Source organism: Anthonomus grandis, chromosome 14 (assembly GCF_022605725.1).
Source record: "Anthonomus grandis grandis chromosome 14, icAntGran1.3, whole genome shotgun sequence".
NCBI lineage: Eukaryota > Metazoa > Arthropoda > Insecta > Coleoptera > Curculionidae > Anthonomus > Anthonomus grandis.
In genome coordinates, this window is record NC_065559.1 from 16,603,111 (window position 1) to 16,622,528 (window position 19,418).

General features: G+C 34.3%; 1 protein-coding gene across 1 annotated transcript in view; it reads right to left on the reverse strand.

Moving 5' to 3' along the window:
• The window catches only part of LOC126744778 (myosin-11), a 133,653-nt gene extending 114,987 nt beyond the window's left edge, over positions 1-18,666 (reverse strand). The window contains exon 1 of the mRNA XM_050452326.1: positions 18,283-18,666. Within this exon, the coding sequence (XP_050308283.1) occupies positions 18,283-18,337 (55 nt within the window). The 5' untranslated portion in view covers positions 18,338-18,666. The remainder of the gene's footprint in view (positions 1-18,282) is intronic.
• Between the last annotated feature and the right edge of the window lie 752 nt (positions 18,667-19,418).

Sequence of the window (19,418 nt, forward strand, 5' to 3'; positions counted from 1 at the left end):
CCTTAAGGAAACACAGTTGACAAATCCCAAATAAGATAAATTGATTTTGATAACTTTTTTACTTAGCTCTGATCAAACTTTTAATGGCCAGAAGATCCACCTTCACCAACCATCTTTCACAGTTGGTGTAGTTTAGAGCTCTGGAATTTGATTGTTATGAAGAAAAAAAATATTTAAGAATTGCAATAATCAGATGGACTATATCTATTTTTCAAACTTGACAAAGCAATGCGGGCCTTGCAAAAAACTTGCCATAAACATAATGTTTGGGTCATACATTAATAGCAAAACGAATGGTTATGGAATTGCTCAAAGATTCTTTTACAATCAGAAGACTTCTAAGACTGGAGGATGTCACTGATTTATTTTAAGAATTTTTTCTCTGTATATTCTGATGAACAGGTGGATAAAGCTACCTTCGTTTTAGTTAATGGACTCAGTGAGTATCAGCAAATTTAGTTTTCTTCTGTGTAAATGTATTATTTCATAAAGTACTGGAAAAATAGGTTGAGTGCAGAACCCAATGAAATACGAGTTTTTTTTTCAAAAGAATGCATTTGTGTGGTGATCCTGAATAGTTTTGTTATATCAAGGGTAGATGATGCAAAGTGTCTTTAATAGTAAATAGAGATAAGTGGTGAATGCGATTTGCCTTCATGATAAGATTTGATTTACAAGGAATATAGAATCCTATTGACTTTATATAGACAATTGACAATATACCTCTCAACTTTCGCCAGTCACACCTATGCTATGTGGCAATGCCGTATTGTGCATTTATCAAAGTATTTAACATCTTCTTTGCCGTTTGTTAACTCATTTACAATTTTGGTTGAAAGACTGAGAATGGTCAAGATACAATTTAATGCGACCGTGATCAGGCAAACCTCGGCCCCTCCGTGGTAGACTCTTTAACCAAAATCACTATATTATTAACTATAGAAAACAGCCAAGTATACTCTCAAGAACGAGATGGGACCCAAAATTCTAAATAAAACATGACTGATAACATTCATGAAAAGCTCATAGACAAATGCAATTTTATATACAGTGTATAGGTATTTCTTTAATTTTACATTTTATCATCATTTTTTCGTTCAAAATTGCTTACGTAACCACTATTCATTTGTACCATATCTTTTGGAAAAAAATGCGTTCTTTTTGATTCTACATTAAAAAAAGGTGGTTTCCATTTAAAAAACTTATTGATGACGTCATATCTTTTTTTTAGCTACCCTGTATATTTAATTTCCATGAAGAAAAACCCTAAACCCAATATTAAAATCGACGGGTTGGGACATTTTTTTCAGAAACGGTTCATTTCATTTTTATTGAATTTATTCGCTACTTGCTGGATGCACTTTATGCAGGATCATAGAACACTAAATATACAAAATTAAAAGAACAATAAACAAAACGGAAACTCGCGCCACTAAATACTTGTATGTACTTCATCTGGATCAAAAAGTGTTAACAGAAAGTTTTCAGGATTCCCATGTCGTCATATTTAGATACCTTAAGAGGTTATAGATAGATATTTATATATCTCGAAAAATTAATAGCCTTAAGGAATAAGAATATAATAAAATACATAATACTTATAAACATATGTGTCAATAATACGAAAGTAAATAATTTGTTTCTACATAGAGAAATTATTTTTTAACTTAATTTATAAAAAGGCTTCATAATAAAGATAATCCCTAAGAGTTCTGTAAAAATGCTTTGCATATTTTTTAGCAATAAACATTTGAATATTAAAAACAAATACAGGGCTGGATGTGATATGATTCCCTGTTTTATTCATAAGGATTGTTCACAATATTCTACAGCTTCCCTGCTTCTCATGCTTTAAATTTCTGTAAGAACTTCTCCTTTCCAGAGATTTGAAAAATTGCCAACACATAAGAGCAGTGCAGCAGAAAATATTGAAAGAAAGAAAATGTGCTCGATTACGTAAGACAAAATCTTGTATAAAACATCCTACAACTTCAAAGAAGAATCAATACATATTTCTAAACTATAAAAACAACGTTTTTCAAAAACATATTATCAAGAAACAACAAAACAGGCTTAAAAATAAGGAATAATGCTACCAAAAACAGAAGTTAGAGGAGGTAAATTAAACAATAATAGAACAAAACAAAAGCCATTGCAAAATATGAAAATTATGTTAGAGCACACGTAAAATTGTGTGCAAATATTTCAAATCCAGGGGGCGCCTTTCTTGATCTTTGTTTTCCTAACATAAAAACTGCCTCATCTGATATTGCAAATGATGATTTATTGCCAGCAAATATATAAATCTGATATAAATATTACCATGAACAAGTTTTATAACATATTATATTAAGGCATTAACTTCAGAGGTTGCTTGTATTGTTTTTCAGGGAATAGTTATTAGCAAAAAAAATGCTGATGAAGAGTTTAGGAAATCTAATCCATATAGTGACTTCCTTGCATTCTCACCTTAGAGATAAATGTAAAAAATTGAGTGAGCAGTGTTACTGGGAATACATTAGATTCAATGAAAGTAATTTATTAGTTAACCCCAAGTTATTGTGGAAACACATTAGTAATATCAGAAAGAGTAGTGTCATTCTTAAAGGTATGTACCATCGTGCCGAAAAAAAACTGGGACAATAAAATTTAGGTAGGGAATTGTCTCCTAGTCTATTATAGTAAATCGCATTCCTTGGGTATGGTATGCATATTTACGCATTATGAATTTTTGAAGTCTTAATCTTATATATATCCTGACTGATAATCAACGTGCAGCCCAAACGGTAAAACTTACAAATATGAAATTTGGGGACAACATTCCTATGGTTATGTAGACGTCCACTAAGAAAGGATTTCTTGAAATTCCATTTATGTATCATAGCTTCAAAACTAAGTACTTTTTTGAAAAACAGTGAAACACGTCATTTTTACTTTATTTTTTTACTCAATTTCTACTTTTTTATTTTTTTTAGGGGGTTAAAACCACCCTTTAAGATTTTAACATCTTTTTTTATCATTAAATTGATTGCTTTTCGGAAAAAAACTGCAAAACACTTAACTGCACACAATTTAATTTCATTTTAATGAAAACAAACAACAGATTCTCCAAAATTCCGCCATCCTGAAGGGGTGAAAACTTCTACGAAAATTCTTTCTTTTTAAACTTATAGCGCTAAAAATTGATATTTTTACATATTAGTAAGTATACCTAGGTAGTATTGTTATTTAAATTTTGTTTATGCCAGGGGTGTATTAAGGTAAACGGGGTTAAAATATACAATTATTTAAAAAATATTTGATTTTAAAATTACCCATAAAATAAAACCAACATAAAAAAAAAATTATGTTGGCCAGAAAGAGGCAAGGTGAAAAAAAAAGGGGAAAAATTATAAGGAAACTTTATATATTTTAACTTTAAAAAGCGGTATTTTGGATTGATTTAAGACAGGATTGCTTTACGCATGGACAATTCTAGGTAGCCTGTTCTACAAAAAAAAAAAAATAATTCTGGCACAAGAAGGCAAAACATAAAATGTTGTTTACAAAGAAGTTCTACAGTAGAACTTTTCTTTTATTTTCAAATTCCACGCGGGCGAGCAACGCCGCGGGCATTCGGCTAGTAATTACATATTTAAATAATAAATATTTAAATAATATTGATACAAAACATTTTTATTTTTCGATATTTATTTTTATTTGGAACACATTTTATAATTAAACCAAAACTAACTAATATCTTTTTTAATAATATGGAATAAAAAGTTATTAATACTTAGTAATTATATTATATTATATTAGACAATATATATTATATATATATATATATTATATTAACAATTACAGCTTGCAAACGTCGTGGCATACTTAAAATTAAGTTTGTGGTATATTCTGCGGTTATTTGGTCCCATGCGTCAACTATCTTTAGGCGTAATTCATTCTGATTTCTAGGCCTTAAGTTATCTTTATACATATATTTTGCCATTTTACCCAAACGTTTTCAATTGGGTTGATATCAGGGCTTTTCGAGGGCCACGGTAAAGCTTAAATTCGTGTTTCCTCTAGATGGTTTTGAACTATACGGGCTGCATGTATAGGAGCATTATCATGTTGGAAGATAAAATCTTGCCCATAGACTACAGCAACAAATGGCATCATAAGATCGTTCAGGATATTGCAATATTCTAAGGCATCAAGCCTTCCCTGCACTATTTGACAAACATCTGGTCCTCTAAAACTAATCCAGGCCCAAACATTTATACTAAAACGTCCACACTAAAAGGCCTGTAAACGCGGATTTTGCCATTATTGCACGATTGAAAGGTTTTTTTCATCCGAAAATATTACCGTTCCCCATATGTTGTTTTGGTGTGCATATTGATTTTCAAATTCTAATCTCTCTTCTTTGTTTGCTTCAGTCAACAATATTTTATTTGTTGCACAATAACTTGTAATTTCCGAATTTCTTATCCTACTACGAGCTGTATTAGCAGAACCAGGAAATTGAAATGAATTTCTTACAATAGCTCCATATTCTGGAATTTTTGCCTTAGCTAAGAAAACGGTATTTTTACTAATGCCCAATTCTTCTGCGTTTCTTCCTACAGGAACTCCATCCATGAGACGAGTGTATATTATCCCTTTTTGTTGAGAAGATAATGGAGGCATTTTAAAAGAATGATTTTGTTGACGCGGCTGTCACAAAATTAAATGAAGTTTGACAACATCAAAACATATTATTCTAATAGACCAAGAGATTTAGGAGATTTTGCTGTCCCAGTTTTTTTTCGGCACGATAGTACCTGGGTGATGAAACTAGTGACGATGGGGGTGATACAGTTAATGTGCTTGCTAAATATCTTTCTAGTGTCTACTCTAACAAGTCATACAAAATTCTTCAATAATATGCCAATCTTAAAGAACAAGAATAACATAAATTTTTAATGAAATTCTTAATTTTAAAGTCAACACCTCCGTTGGCCCTCATGGCATACCTGCATTACTATTTAATAAGTGCGTTTGTACCTTGGTAGAACCTGTGTTCAATTTACTTAATTTGTCTTTGAAAACGGGTACTTTTCCTACTTTTTGAAAAAACTCGTATGTAACGCCCATATATAAAGCTGGCGATACAAGCGATGTCAGCAATTATCGGGGAGTCTGTCTTCAGCCAAGTCTGCCTAAACTTTTAAATAAAATGGTTACAAAAGAATTGTTTTGGTAGTGTAAAGGCCAAGTTATTGATAACCAACACAGCTTTCAACCGGGTCATCCGACTGTTACCAAACTTATTTCACACGGCATATGCGGACTTCTCGAAGGCCTTTGACTGAATAACTTTGCTCTTATGTTTGCTAAATTAGCACGGTTGGGTTTTGGCTTAGGAATAATTGCTAGCTGGAGAGCTATTTGCTTGAGGGATTTCAGTAAAGAATTTTTTGTCTGAATCTTTCCTGGGCCCTCTGGCCTCCATCAGGGATCCAATTTGGGTCCGTTACTCTTTAACCTTTTGTAATAATGCATTTTGGTGTCCATCTTTTCTCGCAGTCAGTATAATCATGGTGGAACACTGATAATGTGCAGAAATGACTTTTATAATGACTTGCGTTTTGTTAATGTTGATACATTTAATTCTTTTTTGGATGAAAAGGTTGGCGAATTTTCGATTGTATACTGCAAGAAAATTAACTTGTACATCCTAAGCTTCTACAGGTCTCCTTCTGCAAATGTTAGGGTATTTATTGACAAGTTAGAATGTATTTTGAGTGAAATATCAATCAACGCCTCAATAGTTCTCACTGGTGATCTAAATGTGGACTCTGGTTTTTCTGAGACTAGTTTAGCTTTGAGTGGAATTTTTAAATCTTCTAATCTCACTATGCACGTGAATCGGCCTACCCGTGTAACAGCTCAGTCAGAAACAGTTTTAGCAAACACTTTTGTTTGCTTAACTTATGGTAACACAAAGATTTTTTGTAATGTGGCAAATCCTGGGCTGTCCGACTACTATGCTGTGTTGTGCTCCTTTCTGCAAAACACCAATCATTCTGTGGTTACAGATAGGGTAGGAAGATTGTACAATAGAAAAAAACTTTCATAAATTTAAAGAACTTTGTAATGCAGCAAACAGGTAATAAGAAAAAAAAAAGAAAACCCTGGTACACTAAAGGGCTGCTAACTTCAGCTAAAAATCTCAGATCATTGCATTACATTACAACAGTTGCAATTGGTAATGCAGATTTTTGGTCTTATGTTAATAAGCGATGCGAACGGTACGCATAAGTATTGTTAACAACATTAGGTTGGCGTACAATGTGATCCTGTTTCTGAACACTTATTATCAGAATATTTCCTTGTATCTCTCTGAGAGTTTGCCCCAGTGTAATGTCGATCATTTAAGTCCCTGAGACATTTTTCCTTGGACCTACAGATCCGAATGACATTGAAGCTGTCCTACATGATATAAAGAGTAAGAATTCTGGTGGATGGGATGGAGTTTCGGTGAGAGTACTTGCTGCATTGCCACAAACCTCACTTTCTGCACTGTCTAAAGTAATCAATATTTCTTTTTCATCTGGATCTTTTCCTTATTCTCTTAAAGAGGCTTTGGTGATTCTACTGTACAAGGGAGGTGACCACAACAGTCATGCAAATTTTAGGCCAATAGCTCTGCTTCCCACTCTTGGCAGACTGATTGAGAGACTGGTTAAAACTCGTGTGATGGACTTTCTTAAAAGGCATGGACTTCTTAGAGTCTCATCAGTTTGGTTTTCGGGAGAGAGTCGGCACGGGCGATGCTATTTTCAAACTTTTGGAGAGCCTCTACTTGAAGTTGAATTCTGGTGGATGTGCGGCAGCGGTTTTCTGTGACTTATCCAAGGCTTTTGTTTGTGTGAGTCACAGAATTCTGCTTAGGAAACTCGAGATCTATGGTTTGAGGGGAGTTGCTCTTAACTGGTTTTGGTCCTATCTTTCGGGTAGGACTCAAAGAGTGCTCTTTGGTGTTCCCCAGGGCTCTGTCCTCGGTCCCATTTTGTTCTTGTTATACGTCAATGATCTGCCTTTGATCCCTGTTTCTGGAAACTTAACACATTTTGCCGACGATACCACTATACTTTGGCATGATACAGATCCTGAAAGAATGAGAGTTGCCATTGACAGGTAAGCTGTGGTGTGATGCTAACAAGTTAGCTTTTAACATCTCTAAAACTAAAATTCTATCCTTTAGATGTGATCTAGAGGCAGTTACTTTGCATAATAATTCATTCAGTCCATTTGCCGCAAGCAAATTTTTGGGTGTGACGATCGATAAGCTTTTAAAATTTAAAGACCACATCTCTTACTTGCAAAAAAAATTGTCATCTAACTGTTATGCTATTAGAGTAATTGCTAATTCCCTTAACTTTGTTGTAGCCAAAAATGCTTACCATGCTTTCATTGAATCCCATCTTAGGTATGGAATTGTCTTCTGGGGGGTTTCTTCCCAGTATCTGTTTTACTTGTTATGCAGAAGAAGGCAATTTGCTATATGTGCCGTGTCCCTTTTCGCACTTCTTGTCAGGATCTTTTTCTGAGGCATTCCATCCTAACCTTGCCCTCCTTATTTATAATGGAAACAGCTTGTATTGTTCATAAGAAATACAAATATGAACTTAATTCTCCATCTGAGTACAATCTTCGCATATTTCTTACTTAACATATTTCTCTCTGCCTCTTCCTATTCCAAGAACTGAGAGGGTAAGGGCCTCGTTTGTATATGGCGGCAGGAAGCTTTTTAATCATTTACCTCTTAATTTGAGGAATACTGAATGCCACCTTAAATTTAGGAAAAAATTACAGACATTTTTACGAAGTGAAGCTTTTTACTCATTGGATGAATTTTACGCCAGACACTTTTAGTCATATTGCTTGTTATTATTACTATTTGCTATGTTATTTTTATTATTGTTATTTACTGACTAGTTTTGATACATGTATTTTATAAGTGTTAAAACCTTGACCTGTAATGTTTCCTTATTTTGTTTTATAAATATTTCCACTATTTTCTCTTTTTTACAGCTTTGTTAACAACTTTTAAGTTTATAACAATAAGGGATTTTTGATTTTTTTTAAATTTTGAATGATATACCAATGTTCATAAATAACTGTAATTTTTTGTTGTTGTGAATGGTCTAATCTAAATAGTTAAGTAAATAAATAGAAGTGTAATTCAATTTTGTTTTCTAGGTCACACAACCAATTTTAGTTGATTATGTCATTGATTCTATGGTGTTAAAGAGAGTAACAGAAGTAAAAGATCTCGGGATTATTTTAGACAACAAGCATCACATTGTGAACATTTTAAGATAAAAAAATATGGGTCATTTCATTTGAAAAAAATAAGATATTGTTGTTTACATTTTTTGGTTTTGGATAGAGTATTGCGAACACCCTGTAGAATATTATCAAATTCTTATAGGACCATAAAGTAAGTGTAAGTATGCACTAACGACCTACAAAAGATTTGGCTTGTAGGATCCCAAATGAGTGAATTATTCTTGTTTTTGTGGAGACGTGCAAACGTCGATTTTTTGATAAAATATTAAATATCTCACAAACGGGTAAGTTTTGGTATAGACGATGCTTGATAAAAGGTATGCAGAATTTTTAAAGCAATCCAAAATGCAATAAAATATAGGGTGTTCCATTTAAATTAAAAAAGTTGTGTATCATATCACATTTATGAATCACCCTGTATACCCAAAAATATTTTTATGTTATGCACCTTAGACAGTAAAGTAACTTTGTTTAAAAAATTTTTTTTTTGTATCACTGTATAAGGAGCTATCGTCCGTTATGGCACTAATGGGACACCCTGTATAAAGGGGTAGATGGTTAAAAAGCCTTCTGCTCCCGTACACAATAGAGGACTTAATCTGCTTACTTTTTGGGATAGGCAGAGGTAAAGAGAAAGTTGTTCAGAGATTGTAACCCGAGGAGGGGGGACCAAGATGATGGTGATATATTTTGTGGATAAGACAAACAGTCTCTAAAATAAAAAGGCATGGTAATGTCATGATAGAGTTTTCTAAAAATAATGGCCTACAGGGGCTACTAAAGGGAGCTACACACATGTAGCACATGGCTCTTTTTTGCAAGATAAATAGAGAGCTGAACAAATACTGAGAGCACACACTCCAAAACACAACACCATATCTCAGATAAGACTCTAAAGAGCATGGTAGGCAATTTTAGTCACATCAAGTCCCAGAGAATGTGCAATTACTCTAATACCATAACAGTTGGATGATAGCTTTCCTATTAAAAAGGAGATATGATTTTCAAATTTTAATTGCTTATCAATTGTCAGACCTAAAAATTTGCATGTCTCAGAAGGACTTATTGTTTCATTTTGCAAAGTGACAGTTCCGAAGTTACATTTAAAAGATAAAATATTAGTTTTAGAAATATTAAAAATTAATCTATTAGATTCACACCATGACTTTACAAGAAGTAAATTTTCATCAACAATATTCTTTAACCTTTTGGGGTCAGTGTCATGCCAAAGTATTGTTGTATCATCCGCAAAGATAGTAAATTACATAATTTACTTCTACCCAGATTTAATTTTCTATCTTTAAGGCATTGCCCTATTCTAAGTAGCAAATTTTTGTTATCTAAACAATGCAATTTATAAAATTGATTTATTATCATCTTTAAGGGGACTTTTTTGTACCCCTCATGCACATTAAAAAACACCTTTATATTAAGCTTATTTATGATTTAATATTTTAGCCAGCAATAATATTGACCTGTTTAATGGCACTATAGCTACTTTTAAAAGGTTTAAATTACTCCAATGATTATGACCTTATAATCATCAAATCTCTCTTTCTATAAAACCCATCATTTAATTTTATTTTTCCTGTAGTATACTCTGGAGTTATGAGATTGGGATTTTGGATGTTTTTGAATAATTTCCAAATGTTTTAGACTGTTAAGTTTTTGAATTCTGTTCACTTAAGCTACTAAAAGCATTTGGTTTTAGTTTATTTGTTTTGTAATCTGTTTTATACAATTGAATATAGTTGTTTCATAAGCTTCTTGACCTGGCAAGCAATACTTATTATTAGGAATTTTCTGTCAGACAATGTTTAGGAAATAAATAAATGTACAGTATCTTTTACATTCACAATTCCAAGACATAAAAAAGAAATATTTAAGTGGTCCTTTTCACATAGTCAAGTCAAAGTCAAAATATACTTTATTTGCTAAGTTTACAAACTTGTGCTAAAAGCTTCCTAATCCTAGAATTTATAATACAAGTAATTATTTGGTTATACAGGATACAGGACAAAAACAGAATACAGAATCGATTTTGATTGTACATAGAAGCATATTTTATATAATCAAAGAAAAAACCATAAAAGAAGAAAAGAAAGGGCGAGAACCAACATAAAACAAGAATAATAAAAAACAAAATAAATAAAATAAATCTGATCAACAGATATATAATTAATTTTAAATATTAAAATGGGTCGTTAAAATACTCTTCAATGCTTTAGTAAGCTTTTGGTAAGATTAATTTCTTTAGTTCTTTCCTAAACTTTTTAAGGTCTGTAACAGTCCTAATAGAAAAAGGAACATGATTAAATATTTTACGACTAATAAATATAAGAGAGTTTCTCATAAGTGAGGAGGTGGGGATTGGAAGAGATAATTTGCCCACTTGACGAGTATTATGAATGGTGCAGGATGGTGGACTTACGGACTTATGTATGAGTGTTGCAGTTTCCAATATAAAGAGTGAGAAAACTGTTAAAATTCTTTCAGCTACAAAAAGAGGTTTACAAGAGACTCTCAGACCAACATACACAGATACCTTAATGCTTTTTTCTAAATAGTAAAAATTATGTTAAGGAGTCCCTTTGAGCACAAACCCCAAAATGGAAACCCATAACGGATATGAGAGTCTATTAAGGCGAAATAAACTGAACGAGCAAATAACCCCCCCAACTCATGCCTGGCAACCCTGACTGCAAAACAACCAGAAGAAAGTTTAGCAGCGAGGCCCAAAACGTGGTTGTCAAACCTTAAACTCTCATCAATGAAGAGGCCGAGAAATCAACAATAATCCCTACCTGTAGTGGGCTCTGCTCATCAAACAAAAAACCCTCTACATTACACTTAAAACACAGAACAAAAGTCTTATCAACATTGAATACAAGCTGATTGCAGATGCACCACTCTTTAATTTTGTGAAGGTCCTCTACATGAGAGATCTGACTACTTTTTGATCAGGTATCATTCGAATTAAGAGAGGAACACATCCTTTTTTTAAAAACATATTCAGTGCTGCTAAAGATGTCGACATCTATAGCATTCATCTGATTATACCATGTACAAGCACGGCACAGTGGAGCTTTACTGGACAGATTTGTTAAGTTAAGAGAGGGATAAAATATATGGTGCCTCCTTGTATTGGCAGGAGGAACAAATAGAGGTAGCCTCTCTAAGAGCTCAGAACAATCAATTTTATTATTGCAAAGTTTATATAAAAATATCTGACTAGAGAGAATAGTATTTTGCTTTAGTGACAAATAGTTGAATCTATTCAGCAGGTACTCCTGTTCCACACCTCTTACTGGATATACTCCATCCAACTTAACAGAAAGTAACTTTAAGAATCTGCGCTGTACATACTCCAGTCTGTTAACATGAACATCATAGATGGGGAACCACAACATAAAGCCATACATTAATTTATACTTTACTAATGAATTGTATAATACAGTCAAGCTGGATATATTCTTAAATTGAGAAGTGGACCTTACTATAAACCCGAGGGATTTTAAGGCTGAACCAGTGACCTGTGCTACATGCTGGTTGAATGTGAGCCTCTTATCTACTTCAATGCCCAAATCCTTCACTGAAGAACAGTCTAGCAACTGAGAACCACTCAATATATATGGATATAAAATCTCTTCATGAAGAATGGAAATTGTCCATTGTGTAAGATACTGCAATGGATCGCCGTCACTGGAAACTGCTTCCAGTAACTTCTCAGCAATATTAGAAAAATAGTCATTGAAATAATCGGGCCCCAAGTCCGATTCAACCAACCGCCGACGAAAAGACTTCCTACATTCATTAATGATTAACCAACTTTCCTTGTGTATGTTACCGGACGAATCTAAGCGCTCATTGTAATACAGTTCCTTTCTTACTTTTATCAGATGCCTATAAATTTTCCGATAGTCCTGAAAATAAGACCTGATGAATTGATTGTCAATAGATTTGCGAAGTCTTGCTAAGCATCGCAAATGTTGGGCAGATCCCGCGGTGATCCATGGTTTTTCGTCTCTTGGATTTAAGTCTAACCAAGGGAAAGCAGATATTTATTTTATCACGTAATGTATAACAAAAGGAAGAAAATGGTTGTGGAGCAGCCCAAATTGCATTCCAGTTAACAGACGAAATGGATTGAGAAAATAAATTCAAATTGTTTCCACTAAACACTCTCCCAATAAGGCAGCCAGATTTGTTTTTAAAGTCACCAGGGAATTGGACATACACCCCCTCGTGATCCAATATACCCACTGAGTGCACTGAACAGGTGACACCGTCCAAATTACTGCAGAAATAATCAATAGTAGTCAATGAAGAGGACGAAATACGAGTGGCTGCGTTAACATGCATGGTGAGTGCAAATGATTTGAAGATTCCATCAAGAGAAATTCTTTGCGGTAAGGAAACCTCTGAATAATTAATATTAAAATCCTGTCAAGAAACACACTGATATCCCCAGAGGGCAGGCGGTATATACAAATAATGTACATATTAAACAATTTACAAAAACACACCGAACACTCAAAAACCCGTTCAACTGAGACATCACCAAACTTATCAACAGTACAGAAAAAGTTTTGAAAATGTCTCCTAATTAGAACAGCAGTCCCTCCATGCAGAGGTTTTGTCTATAATAAACTGACAGTGGTACATACTCATCAATACAAAAACATTCATTAGGTCTAAGCCAATGTTCTGTTAATATAACAATGTCAGTTTGTGTGTATTGCGTGAATCAAAACTACTCGTGGCACGCCTCAAGGAGGGGTAACTTCACCCTTACTATGGAGTCTAGTAGTCGATGAACTACTTGAGATATTGACAAATCTCGGTTTCACCTGCATAGGATATGCTGATGATATCGTTATTATAGTCAAAGGCAGGTATAAGGGCACTTTATACTACCTCATACAAAGAAGCCTAAGCATCACGGAAGAATGGTGCACATCAGTGGGGCTGAGCATAAATTCAGCGAAAACTACTATCGTACCATTCACTCGTAAAAGGAAAATGCAACCCACCAGGGACATCCACCTGGGCGGACAAGTTGTACATACATCGGATGAAGTAAAATATCTAGGAGTGACACTGGATAGTAAGCTTTGTTGGAACAAGCATCTAGAACTCACAGTAAACAAGGCCACTAAAGCCATTATGATCTGTAGGAACCTAGCGGGTAAAAACTGGGGATGCTCCTCAAAAATACTGCGATGGATGTACACCATGATGGTTAAACCCATAATCACATATGGGGCAGTGGTGTGGCATGACACTACAAAGTTAAGTACAGTAAGGCGTAAACTTGACAAGGTTCAAAGACTTGCATGCGTATGCATCACAGGAGCTATGAAAACATGCCCCACAGCAGCACTGGAGGTCATAGTTGACCTGGCATCTCTTCACCTGGCAGTAGAGGGAGCTGCTAAAAGGGCCATGTTCAGATTAGCAAGGGATAAAACGAACAGTAGGGACATTGATCAGAGAGCCTGGGTATCTCAAACAAGATCCATTCCCCTGTTCGATCTTCCCAAGGACGATATAACTCGGGAATATCACTTTGTTAGGAATTTCAGTACAAAAATTGACAGCAAAAGTGACTGGGAAAATGGATCTGTCGCCCGCTCACTTAAACAGAATACTATCAAATGGTACACAGATGGTTCTAAAACCGAAAAAGGAACAGGAGCTGGAGTATTTGGGCCTGGCACCAAATACTCAGAGCCACTGGGAAAATACACCAGTGTCTTTCAAGCGGAAATACACGCTATAGAAAGATGCGCTCAATTAATCCTGAACAAAGACTACCTCAAGCAGGACATCGCAATCTTCACCGACAGTCAAGCAGCCATAGCAGCACTGAGTTCACATGTCATCAGTTCTAAAATGGTAAGAGACTGTTTGGGCAAACTTAATGAGGTAGGAAAGAGAAATAAAGTCACAATATTGTGGGTACCTGGACATACAGGCGTGCAAGGTAACGAAGAAGCCAATATTCTGGCAAAAAAGGGATCTGGTTCTCAATTTGTAGGACCGGAACCTTTCTGCGGCATAGGAAAGAATACTTACCTATATGAGCTTACAAAAATGGAGGATCAACTCAGAGAAAGCCTCTGGGATGATCATCCAGGGTTGAGACACTCCAAGATGTTCCTTGGAACCCTCGACCCAAAAAAATCTAAAGCTCTAGTAAGTTTAACTAAAACTAAACTACGGATTGTAACAGGATTCCTAACAGGGCACTGTCACTTTCGAGAACACCGCAAAAAACTAAAACTAGAACAGACAGGTGAATGCAGATTCTGTGGGGAAGAGGAAGAGACCCCAGAACACCTAGTAACTCATGCGAAACAGTTGCCGAAAGTCGTGCCATGCACCTCGGTAATTATGAAATTCCAGAAGGAAATATCTCATTACTGGAACCGTCACAACTACTAGCCTTTATTAAAGCCATAGGATTGTACGAAGTAATTTGACTTGAGAATAACATCAAGCAGTAATTAGAAAGGGGCACACAATAGATCTTTTAGGTCGCAGTGAAACTTCACCCTTATTTTAATCTAATCTAATCTAATCTAATGCTAATACAGGTGGTATGAGAACTAAAATAAAAGATTTTCAGCAGGCACTTAGTTGCTGCTGCTATGATATTGTTATGATTGCAGAGACTTGGTTAACATCTGAATATTCAGATGCTGAAATTGGTGTATCAAACTATGATTTATATAGATATGATCGTCAAATGGGTACAAATACTACCAAGGCTCGTGGAGGTGGTGTATTGATTGCGGCTAAAAAGAGTTTATGTACACATAGAATTGGTATCCCACTTGTTGATGTGGATATTTATCAGATCTATTTGACTTTTACAATAGACAATCAAAGCTTTGTTGTTGGTTGCATTTATATACCATCTCCATCTCCACTTCAAGCCTATTTAAGCCATTGTGAATCCGTTGAATATGTATATAGTAGATATTCAAGTAGTTTGTTTGTCTTGGCAGGTGACTACAATTTACCACATGCTAGATGGGAGAATGATGATCTTGGTTTGGTGGTTGGTGGTTGTCTGGAGAGTGACAGAGAGTCTGTGCTTTCTCTGGCCAACTGCTTTAGCTTCTATAACTTTTTCCAGGTAAATGGGGTTCTAAATACCAACGGGGTTGCTTTGGATCTCGTATTTAGTAGCTCAGATTTAATTAGTGTTGAACGTGCAATAGACAAAATTTTTGAGAATAGCTTACACCATACAGCAATTAGTTTCGACCTTTGTTGTGCAGAAAATTCTGATGACATGATATATGAGGAATATTTTTATGATTTTGGTAAGGGAGATTACATAGCAATTAACGATTGTCTTGCTGGGATAGACTGGAATCAATTGTTTTTGGGAGAGACATCTATTGATGTCATAGTTTCAATTTTCTATAATGTGATCTACTCCTCAATGGAAAGGTTTATTCCTCTAAAGAGGTACAAAAGTTCTTCTTTTCCATCTTGGTTTTCTTCAGAGCTTCGCAGTTTGATCATAAGAAAGAAACAAATTCACAAAAAGTTTAAAATTAGTGGTCAACAGCAGGATTATGATGAATTTGTATTGTTGAGACAACAATGTGAGTACTTAAGAGAGTTGTGCTATCAACAATACATTAATAAGGTGGAAATGAATCTCGCTGGCAATCCAAGGTACTTCTGGTCATATATTCAAAATAAAAGAACTGGTTTTAGTCTTCCCTCCAGAATGACATACAATAACAGGATTAGTATGAATATCTCGGATACTGCGGATATGTTTGCAGAATACTTTTCATCCGTCTATTCGGATGAGCAAGTCAATGACATACCATCTTTTGATTTTAATAAATCAATTTGTCTGACCACTTTAACTCTGTCAACACAGGATGTTTATGAGGTTATTACTTCCTCTAAGAATAAGCTCTGCTCTGGACCAGATGGGATTCCGGCATTCTTCCTAAAGAAATGTGTTTGTGTTCTTACGAAACCAATACTGTTCATTTTTAACAAATCTCTAGGTACTGGTTCTTATCCCACTCTCTGGAAGAGAAGTTTTCTAAAACCCATTTTTAAATCTGGTAGTAGAAATGAAATTTCCAATTATCGGGCTGTGTGTAACCAATCTGAGTTGCCAAAGCTGCTTGACTGCCTGGTCAGTCATAGGATTGCCTGGAGTTTTAAATCTTTATTTAATCCTGAGCAATTTGGATTTATAAAAGGCAGATCTACTGATGCTAATTTGTCTGTATGATGCTGTATGTCAACTACCTCTACCTCTGCTTGGAGAAGGGACTTCAGGTTGACTCAATATATACAGATTTTTCCAAGGCTTTTGATCGAGTTAACCATGGGGTACTCTTGCAGAAGCTTAGGGCTTTAGGTATTGTGGGGCCTCTTCTTCAGTGGATCTCGGGATTCATCAGAGGTAGAACCCAGATTATTAATCTTGGAGGTACATGTTCCTCTGAAATTTTGGTACCATCTGGGGTGCCACAGGGCTCTCACTCGGGCCGTGTTTTGTTTTGCCTCTTTTTGATTGATTTAGTTTGGAAACTTGAAAATTGTTGTGTGCTAATGTTTGCTGATGATGTGAAGCTATTTAGGCTTATCACATCCCTTTCTGATGCTGTGCTCCTGCAAAAAGACCTCAATTTATTCTTTGATTGGTGCCACTTGAATAGAATGTCCCTTAATATCAATAAGTGCCATAAGATTACTTTTTCTAAGCAAAGAAACCCTATTGCTTTTCTTTATAAAATAAATAATGTAGCAATTGGTGTCAAAACAGAGGTTTCTGACTTAGGAATATTTATTGACTCCAGGTTGTCTTTTAAAAGTCACATCAATCAGGTGACTGGTAGGGCAATGAAACTGCTGGGTTTTATCCAACGGTCTACAACTGATTTGTCTTTGTTTACTTCTAGATTACTTTATTGCTCTCTTGTTAGGCCCATCTTGGAGTATGGCTCAATTGTGTGGTCCCCGTCATATAACTGCTACATTGAGCAGATTGAAAAAACTGAAAATAAATTTTTAAGGGTGGCGGCTTTTAGATGTGGTTACAGGAGACAGGAGTATTACTATCAGTGGGTCAGGGATAACCTGAACTTACCCACATTGGAGTCACGAAGAACATTACTCAACTTATGTTTTATGCATAAGGTTTTAAATGCTACTATAGATTGTCCCGAGTTATTGTCTCTTTTTAAACTTAGGGTGCCTTCCAGATTGAATAGACAATCAGAAATATTTTCAGTCGCATTCCACCATACCAATTATGGCATTAATGAGCCAATTACACGAATGGCTCGAAGTGCTAATAATCTGTCAGGACAGATAAACTTTTTTGACTCTAGGATAACATCTTTTAAGGGGCAGTTAAAGAATATTATTTCATAGGGGCTTTAATTAATTAACTCATCTACACCTTACACTGATTTATAGATAGTTTTGTATATAATGTTTCTGAATATATATGTTTGTATGGGTATGCTATGTAATACTTTTGTAAATGGATTCCATTAATAAATAAATAAAATTAAAATTAGCAAGCAGAAGTTGACGCTTTCAACAAAATTAGGTGATATTGCTGCTATATGGTATCAATGAAAATGATTTATCTTATTAGCAACATATATAAACTTTAAATATAATATAAACTGGAAAATAAACTGTAAATTATTTTTTTGATTTAGGGAACAGGTAAAATTGAGAATAAAATAGAATATCCTGTCAAGATATTTTCTATCTATCTATTTTTATCCAGATAAATGTTTGTTACCCAAAATATATAGTAAAATATATCAAAAACCTATTACAGCCCTAATGTTTTGCTTAGAAGTTAAATAAACTATGAATAAAATAAATTAGATGTAATTTTATGTTTAATATAAATAAACTCAAAAACATAAATAAAAATAGTGTAAACAAACAGAGAATTACCTTCTAAAGAAGGGTGACTAGTCTCATCAAAAATCTCCTCACAAATTATAGACATGATTCTTTTTATTAGGCCGGCTCAGTGTTGAATGCTGATTGAGCTTAACCCTTAGCCATGAAGCGGTTTTTAATAAAATGCAGCCAAGATCACTTCACTACGTTTTCTTTGCAAATTTCCAATTTTTTTTTGTTATTTTATTTTGATTTGATCCAATCGAACATTGGGGGTTAACGGGGGTGGTGACATCTACCTGCGGTAACCTTAACTGGATTGAGGGTGGTTAATGTCTAATGTTCGTATCACGGAACTTTACTTATTACTAGACTGTGTGGCGGCTAACGTTATGCGGTTATAGCAACCAAAAAAATTAATTTTTAGCTGAAAACTATTTACGGTCAAAAAAACAATGTTTTTAAATTTCTTAAAAATAATTTTATGTCATTTGAAAAAAAATATGTCAACTTGAGTTTTATATATACAGGGTGTCTCACGACGAATAGACGCGATCGATATTTCGGAAACTAATTTTTCAAAAATTTTGAAAATTTGGCAACATGGCACAGTCGATGGGGGCTACACAACTAAAATATTTTGACAGTTGTGACGTTTCCGGTTATACCGGAAGTAGGTGTCAACTTCGTTATTTTAAATGGAACATCCTGTATATTTTTACTTTTTTGGCTTTTACGTGAAATTCTAAGTATATTTTGTGTATAATGTCCTATACCTAAGTGTAACCGTTTTTGACATATTTTTAATTTCATGTGAAAAACTATGTTTATAAGCCCTAACATAATTACCGATTACTCCCTTTTAGTAGCTTTTATTTATTGGTTAGTTTTGGTTTTATTTTAGAGGAAGGACCACTTTAAAAGACTATTTTAAAATTTGGCTAAAAAAAAGATACAGGGTGGTCAAAAACTAGCATTAAAAATTAAAATGAAAAAATCATTAAAAGTCAATTTTTTTAAATGGAAACCCCCTATTTTTATAATTTTTTCATAAAGATAATTAAAAATAAGGTTAACTTTGTATAAGGTTATCTAGTCCAAAAATTGATAGTTTCCGAAATATTGGCAGTTTAAATTTGGCCTAATATTAAAAGCCGTATAATAACACGGCTCAAGGATTGTTGATT